Below are 17,120 nucleotides of genomic sequence, written 5' to 3' on the forward strand. Positions count from 1 at the left end.
TTCTTATCATATGTCATAAATATATGATGATGTGTGATTAAAAAAGGAATTATTCAAACTTAAAATATGTGGTATATAAGCAAAGCAAAATGTCTATTCTAAATAGTGTACAACTTTAGTAGTAACATAAGTTTAGATATTTTTACATTTTAAAAGAGAACTGTAGTATTAGGCATCATAAACTATAAACCTCTATATGTGATTATTTGAAATTTAATTAGTATTTTTTTAAATTTTTTTAGTATCTAATCCTGACTGCTTGCTATAAAATCAAAAGAATTCTTAGAAATTATCTCTTTCAACTTTTTAATATTATGAAATTAAGAGTCATATTAATTAATGATTGGCATCTGGAATTCATTCCTCAGTTCTCAAAGTAGAGTTGCTTATTTTTATCCCCATGTATCTTTTTTATTGCTTTTATGTTAAAAAAAAGCCTTATTTTTTGTTAATGCCCTTTTGAAATAAGTACATTACAATATAGGTAGTACAGTAATCTTCTGTTTAATAATTTACCTTCTAAACTTATATGTACTTAAGCAGCAAAAATGTTATAATAATAATTAAATTACTTTTAAATATTCACAACTTTTTCTTTTATTAATTTCAGATGTAAACAGTGTTCTACTTTGAGACCCATACAAAATCTAAATTCTGTTATCGATAAAACATCATGGATTCCTTCTTCAGTGGCAGAAGGTTAGCTAAATTTCCATGTCGTACAGTTTTAACTATTCCTGTATAAGATCATCTCACTGATGTATGTTTTAGCGTTTGTGGATATAAAAGGCAGAACTAGGTTAACTTTTTTTAGGTGAAATCATTTACAGTGATTTTATTAAAATATAGTCTACATGTTTAATACATTTGCAGGTACATTTCAAGTGTCATCCTATAATTTTCATCATAATGCAGATTTTAATTATCAATAATTTGTTTTCTCATTAGTCATTGATTGTAAATACAGGTTCTGAAAAATCACTTCAGCTCTTAAGTGCTTTGGGATTGGAAAGGGTTTTAGAGCAATTACAACTTTCTCCCAATACAAGAATCTTTTCATATTGAATTCTTAACTATGGTCATCCAGCCTTTGTTTAAGTCTTTCAATGGCAGGGTACTCATTACATTTCAAGGCAGCCTGTACTAGATACTTTTTCGGGGAAGGGAACAGTGTACAGGGGATTGAACTAAGGGGCACTTGACCACTGAGCCACATCCCCATGCCTGTTTTGTATTTTATTTAGAGACAGGGTCTCACTGAGTTGCTTAGCACCTCGCTTTTGCTGAGGCTGACTTTGAACTTGCAATCCTCCTGAGCCATTGGGATTACAGGCAGCACCACTGCACCCGGTTTAGACACTTTGAACATTGAAGCAAAATCCCCCTACCTATTTTTAATATGCACCATTCAGTCTACTAGAATTATTGAGCATGTCTATTTCCTATTCTGTAAGATAAACAGACTTAGTACATTTGAAGATATTTGTCAGGCCTCTGGAATCTTATTTCTTCAAGCAGGCACCCTCATTTTCTCTAGTACTTCTCCACATGTCTTACTATTTTGTTTTTCCTCCTCAGTAAACATTCTACTTTGCCAAAGTGCTTAACTGGGGTTTGACATTCAAAGCTGGATGCAGGATTGCTGACATCTGGCCAATTTCAAATATAATGAAAGTTTTAGCTTCTCTAAAACTGGACACTTAACTTTTACTAACCAAATTTTTAGTGATTAGATATTTATTTCTATACCTAGTTGTATGTTGTTCCTTTTGTAATACAGATGTATGATACTGCTATCTCATATTTTATTTGTGTTCTAGTGAAATTCCATATTGTTTTCCTTTTTTCTTTTTTTATTATTAGTTGTTCAAAACATTACAAAGCTCTTGACATATCATATTTCATACATTTGATTCAAGCAGATTATGAACTCCCATTTTTACTCCATATACATATTGCAGATTCACATCGGTTCCACATCCACTTTTTTACATACTGCCATACTAGTGTCTGTTGTATTCTGCTGCCCTTCCTATCCTCTCCTATCCCCCCCTCCCCTCCCCTCCTCTCTCCTCCCATCTTCTCTCTCTATCCCATCTACTGTAATTCATTTCTCTCTCTTGTTTTTTTCCCCTTTCCCCTCACTTCCTCTTATATGTAATTTTGTATAACAATGAGGGTCTCCTTCCTTTACCATGCAGTTTCCCTTCTCTCTCTCTTTCCCTCTCCCCTCTTTACCCTGTTTAATGGTGATCTTCTTCTCATGCTCTTCCTCCCTATTCTGTTCTTAGTTGTTCTCCTTATATCAAAGATGACATTTGGCATTTGTTTTTTATGGATTGGCTAGCTTCACTTAGCATAATCTGCTCTAGTGCCATCCATTTCCCTGCAAATTCCATGATTTTGTCATTTTTTAGTGCAGAGTAATACTCCATTGTGTATAAATGCCACATTTTTTTTTTATCCATTCATTTATTTAAGGGCATCTAGATTGGTTCCACAGTCTTGCTATTGTGAATAGTGCTGCTATGAACATGGATGTAGCAGTATCCGTATAGTACGCTCTTTTAAGGTCTTCAGGGAATAGTCCAAGAAGGGCAATAGCTGGGTCAAATGGTGGTTCCATTCCCAGCTTTCCCAGGAATCTCCATACTGCTTTCCAAATTGGCCGCGCCAATTTGCAGTCCCACCAGCAATGTACAAGTGTACCCTTTTTGATGTCAAGCTTGGTCTTCCCATCATTCTTTTAGTTGTTTTGTTTGTTTGTTTTGGCAGTACTGGAAATTGAACTCCTTAAGGACATGCTGAGCTACATTCCCCAACCCTTTAGTTTCTTTGTTTCATTCATTCATTCAGACAAGGTCTCACTCAGTTGTCCAGGATGACCTCAAACTTCTGATCCTCTAGCTTCAGCCTCCTGAGTAGTTGGAATTATTGGCAGGAGCCACTGTACTGACTTCTATCATATTTTTAATGCAATTTTTTGTTGGTTTTTGTAGATCTTCTGTATAAGTTTTAAGTTGTTCCTTCTTAGTTTTAGTTCACTATTCTAACTTATTTGAGACCTTTTGAAACCTGAAAATCAATTCCTCTGTAATAATAATATCTATTACATGCTTAAATTCATGTCTGTGTGCCCTGATTTATTATTTGCCTACTTGATTAGTACAGTTAGTCCTACAGTTTAAATATGGGTTCGGTAGATGGAAGCTAAGGTATGTAAGCATATTGAGTATCTTTCATTTCCATATACAAACATGATTTTGTGTTTTTAATATCTTTCTTATTCTTTATCTTTTCATCATGATAAAATCCCAGATTCTGATGTTTTTGTTAATTCAATCAGATAATATTCCTTAAAAAATAATAAACGATCCCTTATACTTACAATACAAACAGGAGTGGCATGTTAAAAAAAAAAGAAAAGAACTGCATTCTATTTTTTTAATCCTGCTATTTTAGTTTAATTTTCAGAAGACTAAATGCAGTGTGTTACAATTGATGAAATACTTTATGATTTATACTTTATGATTTCTCATTTTAAAGATACATTATAAAAATGATTAAGGAAAGATTCCATTGCTGTAATATCATAAGACGTTATCCCTGTGTAAATACTGTGGAATGTTCCAGATTAAACCTGCTAAATAAACTTAATATTTTGCTTTTAGAGAGCAAAAGTTGAATCTGAAAGTTTCTTTATCTCTTGAAGTATTTTAGTAAACAATATTTATAGGTTAATACATAATAAAACAAGTTTGACTTTTCCTTGATAATAAGGAATAGCAGACTCATGGGTTGTTTTTGTTCATTTATTTCCTTCACTAGTACTGGGTATTGTGCCCCTTGAGTATGTATTTGTTATGACATTTACTTTTGATGATGGAACTGGAGTATTAGAAGCTTATCTCAAGGATTCAGTAAGTAACAAAGCTAATAATGACATTTCCATCTAAAAGAAAAATTTTTTAAATTGTAATACACTTATACATACCTATTTATTCCTAAAATTTTTAAGGCAATGTGAAAGTTTAAATAAAATATAAGCTTATACATCTTTAAGTTGTCTGTGTATGTATCTCTCTTTTGATTTGATATTATAAATCTTGATATTTGAAAAATGAAAAAATGAGAATAGAAATTTGAAGAGTCATTGTCTATATCATGCTTAAGTTGAACCGCAAGTCCAAAAATCAGAAGTATGGCCACACTATATAAGCATTATTTATAGTAAGTTTTTCACCATACTTTGTAAGCCTCCACATTTCATATTAGAAGAAATACAGCTACTTTGATAAGGAGGTAGACATTGTGTGAAGCTGTAGAGTGTTCCATATGCCCATCCTCACTTCTGATATTTCTAAAGTTCAGAAGTCTCCAAGGCCATCTTTAGTTTTCATAATTCACAAGAAAACCTTGGAACTCACTGAAAACTATTGTAGTCCAAATATAGAACTGCCTAGCAGAGGATGTAGATTGAAATCAACCAAAAATGGAGATTACATAGTTTCTGAAAGTTCCAAACATGGAACTTAGAGTCATCCTGTCCCCATGAAATTGTGAATTGTGTTACTTTTCCTGCAACAGTGTAACTATATAGTGGAGTATTGCTAACCAGGGAATCTAAATGAGTCTTGATGTCAAAAATGTTTATTGTGACTCCATCACCTTGGCATGGTTGACTGCCCATGTGACTGATTTGAGTCATCATCAAGCTGATAATGCATACCCTAAACTTTCCATATGAATCACATTGTTAGACTATTCAGAATGACACAACCCCCATCCCAGGCAAACAAAGTCTTCCTCCTATCAGGCATGCCACTAAGTTTAGACATCATCCCACAGGCTAAGGGCTTAATTAAGGTAAGGTTAAACTTCTTTCTTACTAAACATCTTGAACATGAGGTTAGTTTGAGATAAGACATTTTCTCCTACTTTCATAACCCATTAGCCATTTATTAAATAAATACTTAATGATAACCTGTGCACCGAGTCCTTTTCAGTGTGATAAGGATACAGCAGTGACTAAAGTAGGCAAACTTAAAACCTAGTAGAGAGGAGAAAAAATAAATGCATACTATCTTATGTTCTTTTAAACTTAACACTAGATTTTGTATTCTCGTGTACAGAGAATCATCAGTCTATTTTTTATCATCATCATTAAGTCAGAGTAACCTAACTTGATTTATATATATATATCACAAAGTTCTTTTAACATTAAAGAAGTGTAAGCAGATTTTAAAGATCAGCACTCTAATTTATGAATTCTATAATCTTGATAAAGTGAAATGATCCTAGATTATTTCAGTATATTAGGTAATGTTAAAATACTTTCATAGTAATTATGATTAAAAAGATTTAATATTTTATTTTTCATTCTGTCATAATTTTTCAAAGGAAAAATTCTTCCAGATTCCAGCATCAGAAATCTTAATTGATGATGACCTTCAAAAAAATATGGATATGATCATGGATATGTTTTGCCCTTCAGGGATAAAAATTGGTAGGTAATAATATTTTGAGAATCCCTTTCTTTCTTATTCTTTTTTTTTTCCAGGGCTGAGACTCAATCTCAGGGCCTTGCACATGCTAGGCAAGCGGTCTCTCCCTGAGCCAAATCCCTAACCCTCCTTTCTTTCTTATTCTTGAAAGAGCATCTAGCATATATCTAATCTGCAGACAGAAATATGAAAGCTTTTAATTCAAATGAATTGTTAAATAGTAATTACTATGTTATCCACCTCTTGATGAGACAGAGATAGAGAAGGTATAAATGAAATATTTATATAATATTTTATAAGTAATTTGAAATGTAGTAAAAGGGAGGCTATTTTGATCATAAGCACTTTTTTGCAGGTAATGGGTACTGGGGTTTGAACTCAGTGGCACTCAACCATTGAGCCACATCCCCAGCCCTGTCTTGTATTTTATTTAGAGACAGGGTGTCACTGAGTTGCTTAGTATCTCACTTTTGCTGAGGCTGGCTTTGAACTCCAATCTTCCTGCCTCAACCTCCTGAGCTCTGGGATTATAGGTGTGTGCCACCACACCCAGCTCATAAGCACATTTGATACAAAGTTTGTGCATGTACACATTTAGGTTGAAATTATACCAAAAAGGAAATTTTGATGTTAAACATTTTCTATAATAAACTCTACTTAGGCATTTAATTCATTGGTAGATTTTCTATTTATTGATAATTAGCTTCAGATAATACAGTTTTCTTTTTCTATTTTTTTATGAACTTTAGTTATTTTTCATATAAGCATTTGATTGATCAACTAGGTTTTCTTAAGATTTAATTGTATGGATTATACCTACTGCCAGAGTTTTCCTTCTGAGGCTTTTATTTCTATTTATATTGAAACTTGCAGATCTAAATCATTTTAAGACAATTTGATTATTCCAAATATTTTTATCACTAAGAAATTTTACCTGCTGTAGATCTAACTGTTGTTAGTTTAATTTTTATGGATTACTTTTAATCACTATACTTTTCTCTGGTTAATCTGCATCTGTGACAGTTCCAAAGAGATAGTTTTGTTCATCTCAAACAAAGTTTATCTTCTTCAGTTTTATTTGTTGTCTGTTTTTATTTGTGTTAGTTATTTTAGTTATTTGGATAGATTTCTGGAAGCAAAACTCCCATGTCAAAAAATAAAACATGGACCTTGTAGCTTTTGATATATACTGCAAGATTGTTCTTTAAAAATGTTTTATCTATTTATAGTTCTATCAGCAGTGTAGGACAGTGTCAGTTTCACTTTACCCTTGCCAAAATGAAGTACTTTATTAAATGTCTTTCACACTTGAACTTGAAGAAACATATGCAATTTTTCTAGAAGTTACAAATAAACTTACCATGATAATAAACAAAGCTTAGAAATGGCATCTGTGGCTGCCAGTATTGCTTGAGCTCCATATCTGCTACCTGATGTGAGTCCAGCTTGGCAAGTGTAAGGGCTGGAACTAATTTGAAGTTCAGGCTCTATTTCTTTTAATCATTTAAGGAAAAAAATTTAAAAGTATGTGGGTAATCACTATGTAGTCAGCAGAGGAAAACAGAATAAAAGTTGGTTTACTACTTTTGATATCAAGCATTTTGAAATGAAACAGATTTAATCAGTTTCTTCTGCTGTTGGGAAAAAAATTAAATAGACACAATTGCCAATTATTTGTTTAGTGTTAATGGTTAATATGGTTATGTATAGTGTTAATGGTTAAATAGTGTTTTGTTGTTGTTGTGTGTTTGTTTGTAGATGCATATCCATGGTTGGAATGTTTCATCAGATCTTACAGTGTCACAAATGGAATGGAGCAGCAAATTTGCTATCAAATTTTTGACACCACAGTTGCAGAAGATCTTATCTAATATTGCCATTCAACTTAGCCTAAGTAAAATACCATAAATTAAAAAGCAAAAGTTAATACTTTTTATGAAGTTCTTGCAAAACAAGGAAGACATTTGGCTGTTACTCAAATAACAGTCACATTTTCATTCTTACTACTATTTTAGATTTTTTTTGTGTGTGTGTGATCTTAACGCCTTCTTTTGAGTATGTTAAAATGTGCTTATTGCTCAAAATATCCACATGATGACTGCTAGGGACATAAAAGGAAAATTGAATAAATAAAGACTAGTCTTTCATTTGATTTTTGCAGTTGTTGCAGAGAAGCCTGTTTTATTACCCTAAACTAAAAATCAGTTTTTCTATGGCATTTTTCATGTATCAACCACTAATTTCTGTGCTATATACTATTCCTTAATGAGCTTCTTTTCCTACCTGATTTTTGTATCAGCAGCCTATGGGTGTGAGGTTAGGAAATCCTTACCTTCAGTCTCAGCTTTCACTAAATGCAAGCTATTGGTTTTATTTTGATTTGTTTTTGTACAGAGAGATCCGCTTAACCAAGTTCTGCTTAAAGAAGTATTTGTCAGAGTGAACCACAGTTCGGTAAAAGTATGATTTACTTTGACTGCATTTAACAAAAATGCTTTATTTCAGTTCTGATATTGATCTTTTTAGTGTAAATCCATTTCTTTAGACCTGAATTATGTGTCTTGATTGCTTGTTTCTCTCCATGATACTAAAACATTTTCCATTCCACACCAACATAATAAAGTGATCAGATTAATGTTAATGACTTATTTATATTATATACATTTTCAATAGTATTATGTAAAATATACACATATTAGAGGTTTTAACTAATTGAATGTGATGTTAACTCAGTATAATAGTCTGCTTTTTACCTGACACTATTTGTCAAGTGTAAAATCATAAATATTTAATTTCATACAAATATTCCCATGTATTTGTTTGTATGGATAGATTTGTCTATTTGCTAATGATTGACAAATACCTATCTGCCTAGTTCAGTATTAATGAAGAATAAATAAATGCACACATTTCATTGGTTTCATTTATTTGCTTTACATTGAGTGGTGGCATGATAATGATGAGGCAGAGAATCAAAGCAACATAGTAGATACTAGGCACTATATAGCAGTTCATGTCTTTGAACCCCTGAACAATGCATTTTTTTAAATAAGAAAACTTAAATCCTGATAGATAAACTAACTTGTCAGGTTCATACAATTCCTAAGTGCTGGAGTCAGTATTTGTGTTTTATTATCTATTTAGAGCCTTTACTGCTAACCACTCCAGTATTCTGAAACAAAAAGATACCATGGGCTATTCTGCATTAAATCCTGCTTTTAAATACCTAAAATAGAAGTAGATTATAAAAGAAGTCAATGTATTTTCCTGAACTCTCAAGAGGCTTTTGATACCTTGTTGGCAAAAGGCATTGGATACATTAACACATTTCTATACCTAGTTACAAATTCCATGTTTTAAACAGTGAGAGACTTGTGACCAGTGCTGCTGTTTTAGAGATATAAACTCTTGGTTCAAAACATCCTCAGGGAAAATACTTTAAAACCCTACAATTGAACGGATGTATTTCAGTACTGCTGATACGCTAGGGATACAAAGGTGGGGTAGACATTTTCTTTTCCTTCAGGAAACACCCAGTCTAAAAGAATAGGGTTCAAATGTTGTCATGTGTTTACACTGTGAACCTATGTGTTCTCCCATTTTACAAAGGAAAATTCTCCCCATGAATATTTATGATTAAAGGTCATTTCTCTCACTCTTTTTTTGTTTTATGTAAACCATTACATTAACATGGCTTCTTATAGTTTGTTGTGGAGTTTTGTTGTTTTGTTTTACCTTTCTGTTTGAAAAAGAAGAGTTTCATTGATACCTAGTATTTATCCAGCAGTGATGTGTACATTACCCTAATCAGGAACCCAGAGTATTAGAAGAATTTCATTTCTAGAGCAACAGAATGGTAGTTTGTTATACCAAGATTTGATATATACTGCCAGATTGTTCTTTAATAATCCCAGATTGTTCTTAAAATCCCTGTCCCCTTGATATAACTACTGATATAATCTTCCTGTTAGGTTTAAAGTGTGACATAAATTTAGGAAGATCATTTGTGTACAACTTCTGATTTCTTCAGTATCTATTTATAGATACTTGTTTTAGTCAGCTTTTTCACTGCTGTGACTGAAAGACCCAACCAGAACAAATGTAAAGGAGGAAAGGTTTATTTGAGGGCTAAATAGTCCTATGGACTAAGATCTCAAAATGAGATCTTAGTCCATAGAAGGCTGGCTTTAGCCCTCAGGGCTCCAGGTGAGACAGAACATTATGGAGGGAGAGTTTTGTGGTGGGAAGCAGCTCACATGACGATCAGAAAACAGAGAAATAGAGAGACTCCACTCTCCAAATACAAAATATATACCACATAGCCATGCCCCCAATGAACCACTTCCTCCAGCCACACCCCACCTACTTCTAGCCACCACTAAGTTAATCCCATCAGGGAAAATTCACTGATTGGGTTAAAGATCTAACTCAAACTTTGCATTGTCTCATGTGAGCTTTTAGGGGACACCATCTAAACCATAAGAATACTATTAGATTGTCTCTTTATAATCCTTGCATTGTTCTATATGAAGAAGAGAATTTGGGTCTTAAAAATTGGTGACAGTTGTTCTATTGAAGATAGTTGTTCTTGATCTAGATGCAGAAATGAAAAATGCATTGCTCACACATTCACTGTGCAGCCACAGTTCCACTGATTTTTTTTTTTTTTTTTTTTTTGAGGAAACCTTACATTCCAAGGCACAGTTCATCTCAGGATTTGTTGTTGTTGTTGTTTTTAACCCCTGATATTCCTGTACATTGGAAGTTGTTTCTAAATAAAAATAGACCTCCGTCTACCTTAGAAAACCATCTTCACAAATTAGGACATTGGGTACCCAAGTCTTTAGCTGACATAGAACCTGTACCTTAGCTTCTTACAGGCCACAGGAATGGACCAGAATCTCCACTGCCCAACTGACTATGAAGTTGTTTCAGAAGTCAAACCATGAATTTGTCACAAATTAGGACAATCCAACCAATTGTCTTCTGTGCTTTCTGGAAAATTTTTTTGGTATCTATAAAAAACAGTGTCAACCCCTACTTATAATTTTTAGGATTATTTTTGACTTTGCATTTTATCAAGATAATTTTTATCCAGACATTTCTTATTAATAAAAGTAATAGGGCTGAGGATTTAGGTTAGTACTTGCCTATCATGCAGGAGGCCTCCGGTTCAATACCCAACACATACATGCTAATATATACTATGAAGAACTTTAAACAACATAGCATATGTAAAGTTGAATTAATTCCTGCACTTGCTGGTAGCCCACAATAAAGCATTTTCTTTTTCTTTCTTTTTTTCTTAATATTTAGTTGTAGATGGACAAAATACCTTTATTTTATTTTTATGTGGTGCTGAGGATCGAACTAGTGCCTCAGGTGCACCAGGTGGGCGCTGTACCCCTGAGCCCCAACCCCAGCCCGAAGAAAGCACTTTTTAACAGCTTGGAGTACAACTTTCCAGATTGTTTTTCCTAAGAACATGTGAGTATGTGTATATTTACATATTTTTATTGCATCATGTTATAGACAGTCCTGCAATTTTTCTCTTGTCAGTTTTTATAATGGACTTTTTTTTCATGTCAGTACACATAGAGGAAGAAGCTCATTGCTTATAATTACTCAGCAGAAGTTACTTCAGTGGGTAATTCTCTGATTATTTCACTATTTCTGTTGTGTTTTTTGTTGTTTGTTTAAATATTTCTTACATCAGTTTTGGAATTTTATATTTTTATAAGAATGTATCCTTGTTTTTATTTTATTACCTTATAGTTAATCATAATATTGTTCTGTTTACATTATTTAGTCTGTATTTTGTCTGTTGTTATTTCCCCTTAAATCTGACATCCTGGGGTCTGGAGTCATCATACCCTTTAGAGGTTTTTATTAGCTGATCAGAATTTTGGAGAACTATATTGGATGCCTAATATAGATTAGGATTCTACCATGACACATTATCTTGAAATATTCTTTCCTGCTTTGACAAGTCATGGAGAAAAGAATAATAAGAACACTTTCTCTGATGCTTCTCATTAGGCATTTCAAGTTATGTGAAGGCTATGATGAGTCATACTGAAGTTCTAGAACATCAGTTTAGGCGAAACAAAATTTTTTTTCTCTTATTGTTCCCTCATATTCTCTGTGTGGTTTCAAATCTTTGTCACCTCTTATTTCGATATGATGTGTACTCAAAAGTTCATAAGTAAGACAATGCAAGAAAGTTCAGAGGTGAAATGATTAAGTTATGAGATCCTTAACCTATATCAGTGTGTTAATCCACTGATAGTAATTAACTGAGTGGTAACTGTAGACAGATGGGGTGTGGCTGGAGAAGGTGGGTCATTGGGGGCATGCCTAGGGTACATAGAGTACATATTTTGTCAGTGGTGAGGACAGTCTCTGCTTTTTGGTGGTTATGTCCTAAGCCACTTGCCTCCACCACACTCTTCTGCCATCATGTTCTGCCTTATCTAGAGCTCAGAGGAATGGAGTCGGCCATCTATGAACTAAGACCTCTGAAACTGTGAATCCCTAGTATACTTTTCCTCCTCTAAAAATTTTCTTGGTTACAGCAATGAAAAACCAAAACATCACCCAACCCAGAAAACAGGGACCTATCTAGTTAAATCGGGGCAAAATAGTCTGTCTTTCCCTATGGCACCTGGAAATCATATGAGAACTTACCAGTGCACTCAGGTATGGATTATAGTTTCTTTTGGAAGTTGAGATGTTAATCGTAATACTGTGTTATTTTTCCCTGCAGTATTGTGATTTAAGCTATTAGAAAATTTGATATCAGTTGGAGTTTCAATGATGATCATATGTGGAGATAAATTTCTCTGCATTCAGGACTGCATTTGATGGATCAAGACTTGTTATACTTCCTTTACAACAATAAGGATGATATATCTGTAGTGGGAGCTCTCCTTCTTGTATCAATTATGTCGCAGTTCAGAAACTCCTTCACATTTCTTTAGACTATAGCAACATGTTAGTGTTTTGTGTTTTTTTTTTTTTTAAGCTTTAAATGTAGGCCACAAAGTCAGATTGATACTATGTATGTGTGTGTGTGTGTGTGTGTGTGTGTTGACATCGGTGCAGGCATGCCATCTATGTTTGTATACTTGCTTTTATTCTCTGCTTTGAGTTCTCCTTTCAGGGAACTATATTTGAAGATACCTGACAACTTCATCCATAGTTGTCAAAGAAACCAGTCTTCAACTTGTACAAAAGATTCTTTCATTTTGTCTATTTGTTCACAGTATTTGGAAGGTTAAACATGTCTGTTGAAAACCTTAACATTCTCATCTATTAAAAACATATTATACCAAATATTGTTAGTTTCTAAGTAAGTATCTTTTTATATGCAACCTTGAAATTTTTTTCTTATATCTTCAGGAGAATTTCTCCCTCTTGAAATATGAATTCCTAAAGGCCATTTGGTATTTACATAGACAATTGCTTAGAAGATTTCTATCCTACATTAGAAGGCAATGTCTTCTAGAATTTAAAGTAGCTTGCCAAGTTTGGATACTTCATAAGTGACTTTCTGTCTCAAGCTTGCATTACAGTTAATACATTAATACATACATAAATAGTACAGTGGGTCTTTGACACTGGTAAGGTAAGACATCAAACTTATTGACCTGTGGAGTCAAGTGAAAACTGCTTGGATTAGATATGCATGGTTGTGGATTTGGTTTTAGGTAGGAAAACTTATGTGCTTATTCCTCATTAATAAAGTTCTAAAATGACAAACTTGTCCTTAAATTTTGAAATCATTAATAAAATATTTCTGCACGATGATCAAAGCTTAAATGGAGATTCAAATAAAGAATCCAAACCACAAAATTGGTATTTAAAGGTCATCTTGTGCATTTCTGTTCACTTATTACTCATACAGTGTCTGTATCCAAAAAGAAATTTGACATGACTTACATTAAAAGACAAACATGGGGCATGCCTTCAGAATTAGGGCAAGAAGACTAAAGCCATATGAGAGGAGTATTACAATTCAAAATCCTAACCTAAAGGATGCTACAGGTTTTGAGCAAAACTTATTACACATGAAGATGCATCAGGTTATATTGCTCTTACTAAATAACAAGTTATTAATCATGTTACTAGGTGCTACAGACATTTTTATTTATCTCAATAGTAGCAAGGTGGACTTTTATTTTAAACATACCTATGTAATCAATAGTACTTATTTTAAAATGCAGAAACAATCTAGATAGTACAATGTAAGTTCTGAAGTTGGAAGAAATAGAATAGGGGAATTTTCAATTAAGCATCCACCTTTTGACTTAAAGGTGAGACAATTTTTGGTTTGTTTTAATGATTTGTTAAAGATTCTTAAAAATCTGCCCATTTAAAATTATTAGAAATACTAATAAATTATGACCAAATCATAAATATTTTTCTGTCATTAAAAAAAAATCTGTTTCCCTCTGATACATTGAGAAAACCAATAAGTTTCTCTTTTACCTTTTGCTTTTCTGGTTGCAATTTAAAAAATAGGTGTCTTGTATTCCATGTTTTATGTCAGGAAGAATGGGTTTTGATGAATCACAGTTCTGTAAAGGTATGTGTTCCAGTTCTTCATCTTCAGTGCTCCATGAAACATGTTGCTTCAGTTGTAAGACAAGTAGGCTTCACACCAGTGTCCAACTGGAAATTTGCTGGGAGAGTATTTTATTTACATCAAATTTACGGTGCTCTAAATGCCCAAGCATCAGATCGGGTCATCCTAATTCATTTCTCTCTCTCCCTCTCCCCCTCTCCTCCCTCTCTCCCTCTGTATCCCGCTCTCTCCGCTCGTGCCCTGTTCTCTCCCCTCCCTCCCCTCTCTTCTTTCCCCCTCTTTACTCTCTCCCCTCTGTCCCCTCTTCTCTCTCCTCTTTGTGTGTACCCTACATTCAATCCATTAGAAAAAATAACCATGGCTTGCTCCATCACCTATCCAGAAATGGGCTACACCTGACCCCTTCTGTATTACCTCGATGACCATTCTGTCAGCATCTCTTGCCTGGACTACAGCCATAGCCCTCCAGCTGATTTTCTCACCTCCACAATTTGCCAGCATTATATTCTCAGTGGAGAGGCTTATGCGTTCTAACACATGGTAGGTATTGTTATTTTCCATGTTTCCATGTTATTTTCCATGTCTCACACAGACTGATCACCAGGGCCTCCCCCCGCCCAATATGATACAATTCCTTAAAACCTCTGATCCCATCACTTTTCTCCTTTCTCAGTCCCCTCTGAACACTGGTCTTGTTCTTTGGACTAGGCAAGCTCTCTCAAGGTTTTTGAACTTAATGTCATTACTTTATTCTGGACATTAATGAGCTGTCCCAGTTTCCTTGGTTCACTCCCATCACCCTGGGTATCAATGTGACTTTATAAAGAAGGACACCTTATCCTATTGCAATCCATCCCCCTGATCACCCCTGCCTTATTTTTCTGCCTTGCACTTATCTAATTTGACATATTTATTTGTTTACAATCTGTATTTTTCTTTCCTAACAGAACATGAGCTCCTAAGACAGGGAGTTTAATTTTTCATTACTTTTTACCCAGTGTCTAGAAATTTGTGCCACATAATAGGTGCTTAGTAAATATTGCTGGAAGGAATGAAGAGATCTTCTCATATTTGAGAGCCATCTTCTAAAATGTGAGAATATTAAAATTAGCATCTACAGTGATTATAGAGGTATGGTTGCCTGGGACCCAGAATTCTGCTTTTAAAAGTAAAACCTAGATAGTTTTGATGCAAATTGGACAAAGATTCTATGGAGCTGATGTTCAGAAATTTGCATTTTAAGCAAAGTCCTAGGTAGATATCTCCTGTGGTAAAAGATTCTGACCCATTTGTAGGAATTTTTTCAAGTGTGGTATCTGTGTGTCTGATTCAGGACTTTATTTGCTCTGCCTAGCCCTGAACATTTTAGTTGAAGCAACTTGAGCTAGAATCTAGAGTGATCAACCATTCTAAACTCTGACTTCCTAACATAATCACCTGGAAGAGGAAGATTAAGAGTGTCAGATACTAGGTTGGCACCCTGGATTCTGGTTCAGGGTTGTACAGATTCAACACAGCTAACCACCCTTTGATCTTAAGTTTGTTAGCCTTTCTTGAAAACCAAATGCTAGTAGTACCCACCTAGATTGTTCTAGGAAGTAGGGAGGACTAAATGAAATAACATTAAAATGTTTAGAACCTGGCACATGGGAAATCCTCTAAAGGATGAAATGTCAGTAAACTTTAATGACAAAAACTAGTCATTTTTCTTTCTGCTCTCTTCAGAAAAAGATTTAAAGTTTATTTCATCCTTCTGTTTTGTGATGTCTTAGCATTCTAGCAGCCCTGCAGTGGTGGTGACAAAGAGACAAAACAGCATATGACAGGTTATTTCAGACCCAATCTAGAGCCCATTACAGAAATGGAAATGAAATGGAGTAGTGTCATTGAGTCAATTGACCAAAGAATCTCCTCTTCAGATGGTTATGTTGGATAGTTTTAGGATTTCAGAGCCTGTGTTCTCAATATCTCATTCCTGTCATGAACAAATAAAACCAAGAGAGAAACTCAGATAACAATAGAGCTGCTTTTTAAACTAGGATATAGCTTGACTAAGGTAACTTAGTCAAAAGGGGATCTAAAAATAGTACACAAGCAATAAGAAAAAAATGAAATTATTTATGATTAAAAAATAAAAACTCAAAAGGTTTTGACTTTATGGGGAAATGTTTGCGATATGACTGGTGTGTTAAGCCTTTTCAGTTTCTTCATTTGAGTCACTTAAAACTAAAATATTGGTAACAAACTATGGATTTCCTAATGTGTTTCATCACTCATAAGTGTTTATATGCAAGGTTTTCAAGAGAGTCAACAGGATTTTTTTTCTTAATATTTTGTATGATCTATTTTGGAATGGAGCAACACAATGTACCTGTCTATTCTTATAGTAGAGATTTAAACAGAGAATAATGGCATAATACATGCTACTGGTGTTTAGTCCCTCTGGTTTTAGTTAAATCAAAATGCAATTTTTATGCTGGGTTATTTGGTGAGATATTTTAGTGGTTATTTTATGGTTCCACAGACCATAACTGATATCTCTCTGAAAATACTGAATTTCCAATATTGAATCTGCAAATTACTTCTTTACTGTAAGATCACAAAAGGAGTCTATGACATAGATCATAATTTATCTGCCTTAAAAAATAAAATTTGGTCTTTAGAACACACATTAGGTACTTAAAAGTAACTGAAACCTGGCTTCAGTGTATTCCTCAGTCTTTTTGACAAAACACTTGGTTATCCTATGACATGATAAAGCAAATCTTTCAGAACAAGACCTCACCTGTAGGATCACCACAAAGGAGGTTAATCTACAAGGGACAAAGTGTTACTTCCTTTTAAGGGAAGCCAACTCTGCAGACATTCGTGATTTGATTGCTTCAGCTCCACTCTAAATGGATCAATATTTTTTTTTTGCAAAGTTAAGGAAAGCTATATCATTCTTTCCTTAGTCATCAGTCTTCCTCCAGAAATCTCTCTGTGCCAATAGAATACCTGGCATGAGGTTGACTGTCTCTTGGAAGAGC

At 33.9% G+C, this 17,120-nt stretch overlaps 1 protein-coding gene across 2 annotated transcripts in view; it reads left to right on the forward strand.

Moving 5' to 3' along the window:
* The window catches only part of Pot1 (protection of telomeres 1), a 102,721-nt gene extending 94,308 nt beyond the window's left edge, over window positions 1–8,413 (forward strand). For both annotated transcript variants that reach the window (XM_078040292.1, XM_078040291.1), the window contains 4 exons: window positions 611–699; window positions 3,829–3,920; window positions 5,401–5,506; window positions 7,263–8,413. In XM_078040292.1, the coding sequence (XP_077896418.1) occupies window positions 611–699; window positions 3,829–3,920; window positions 5,401–5,506; window positions 7,263–7,375 (400 nt within the window). In that variant the 3' untranslated portion in view covers window positions 7,376–8,413. The remainder of the gene's footprint in view (window positions 1–610; window positions 700–3,828; window positions 3,921–5,400; window positions 5,507–7,262) is intronic.
* The last annotated feature ends 8,707 nt before the right edge of the window (window positions 8,414–17,120 follow it).

This window comes from Ictidomys tridecemlineatus, chromosome 2 (genome assembly GCF_052094955.1).
Source record: "Ictidomys tridecemlineatus isolate mIctTri1 chromosome 2, mIctTri1.hap1, whole genome shotgun sequence".
Classification (NCBI taxonomy): Eukaryota; Metazoa; Chordata; class Mammalia; order Rodentia; family Sciuridae; genus Ictidomys; species Ictidomys tridecemlineatus.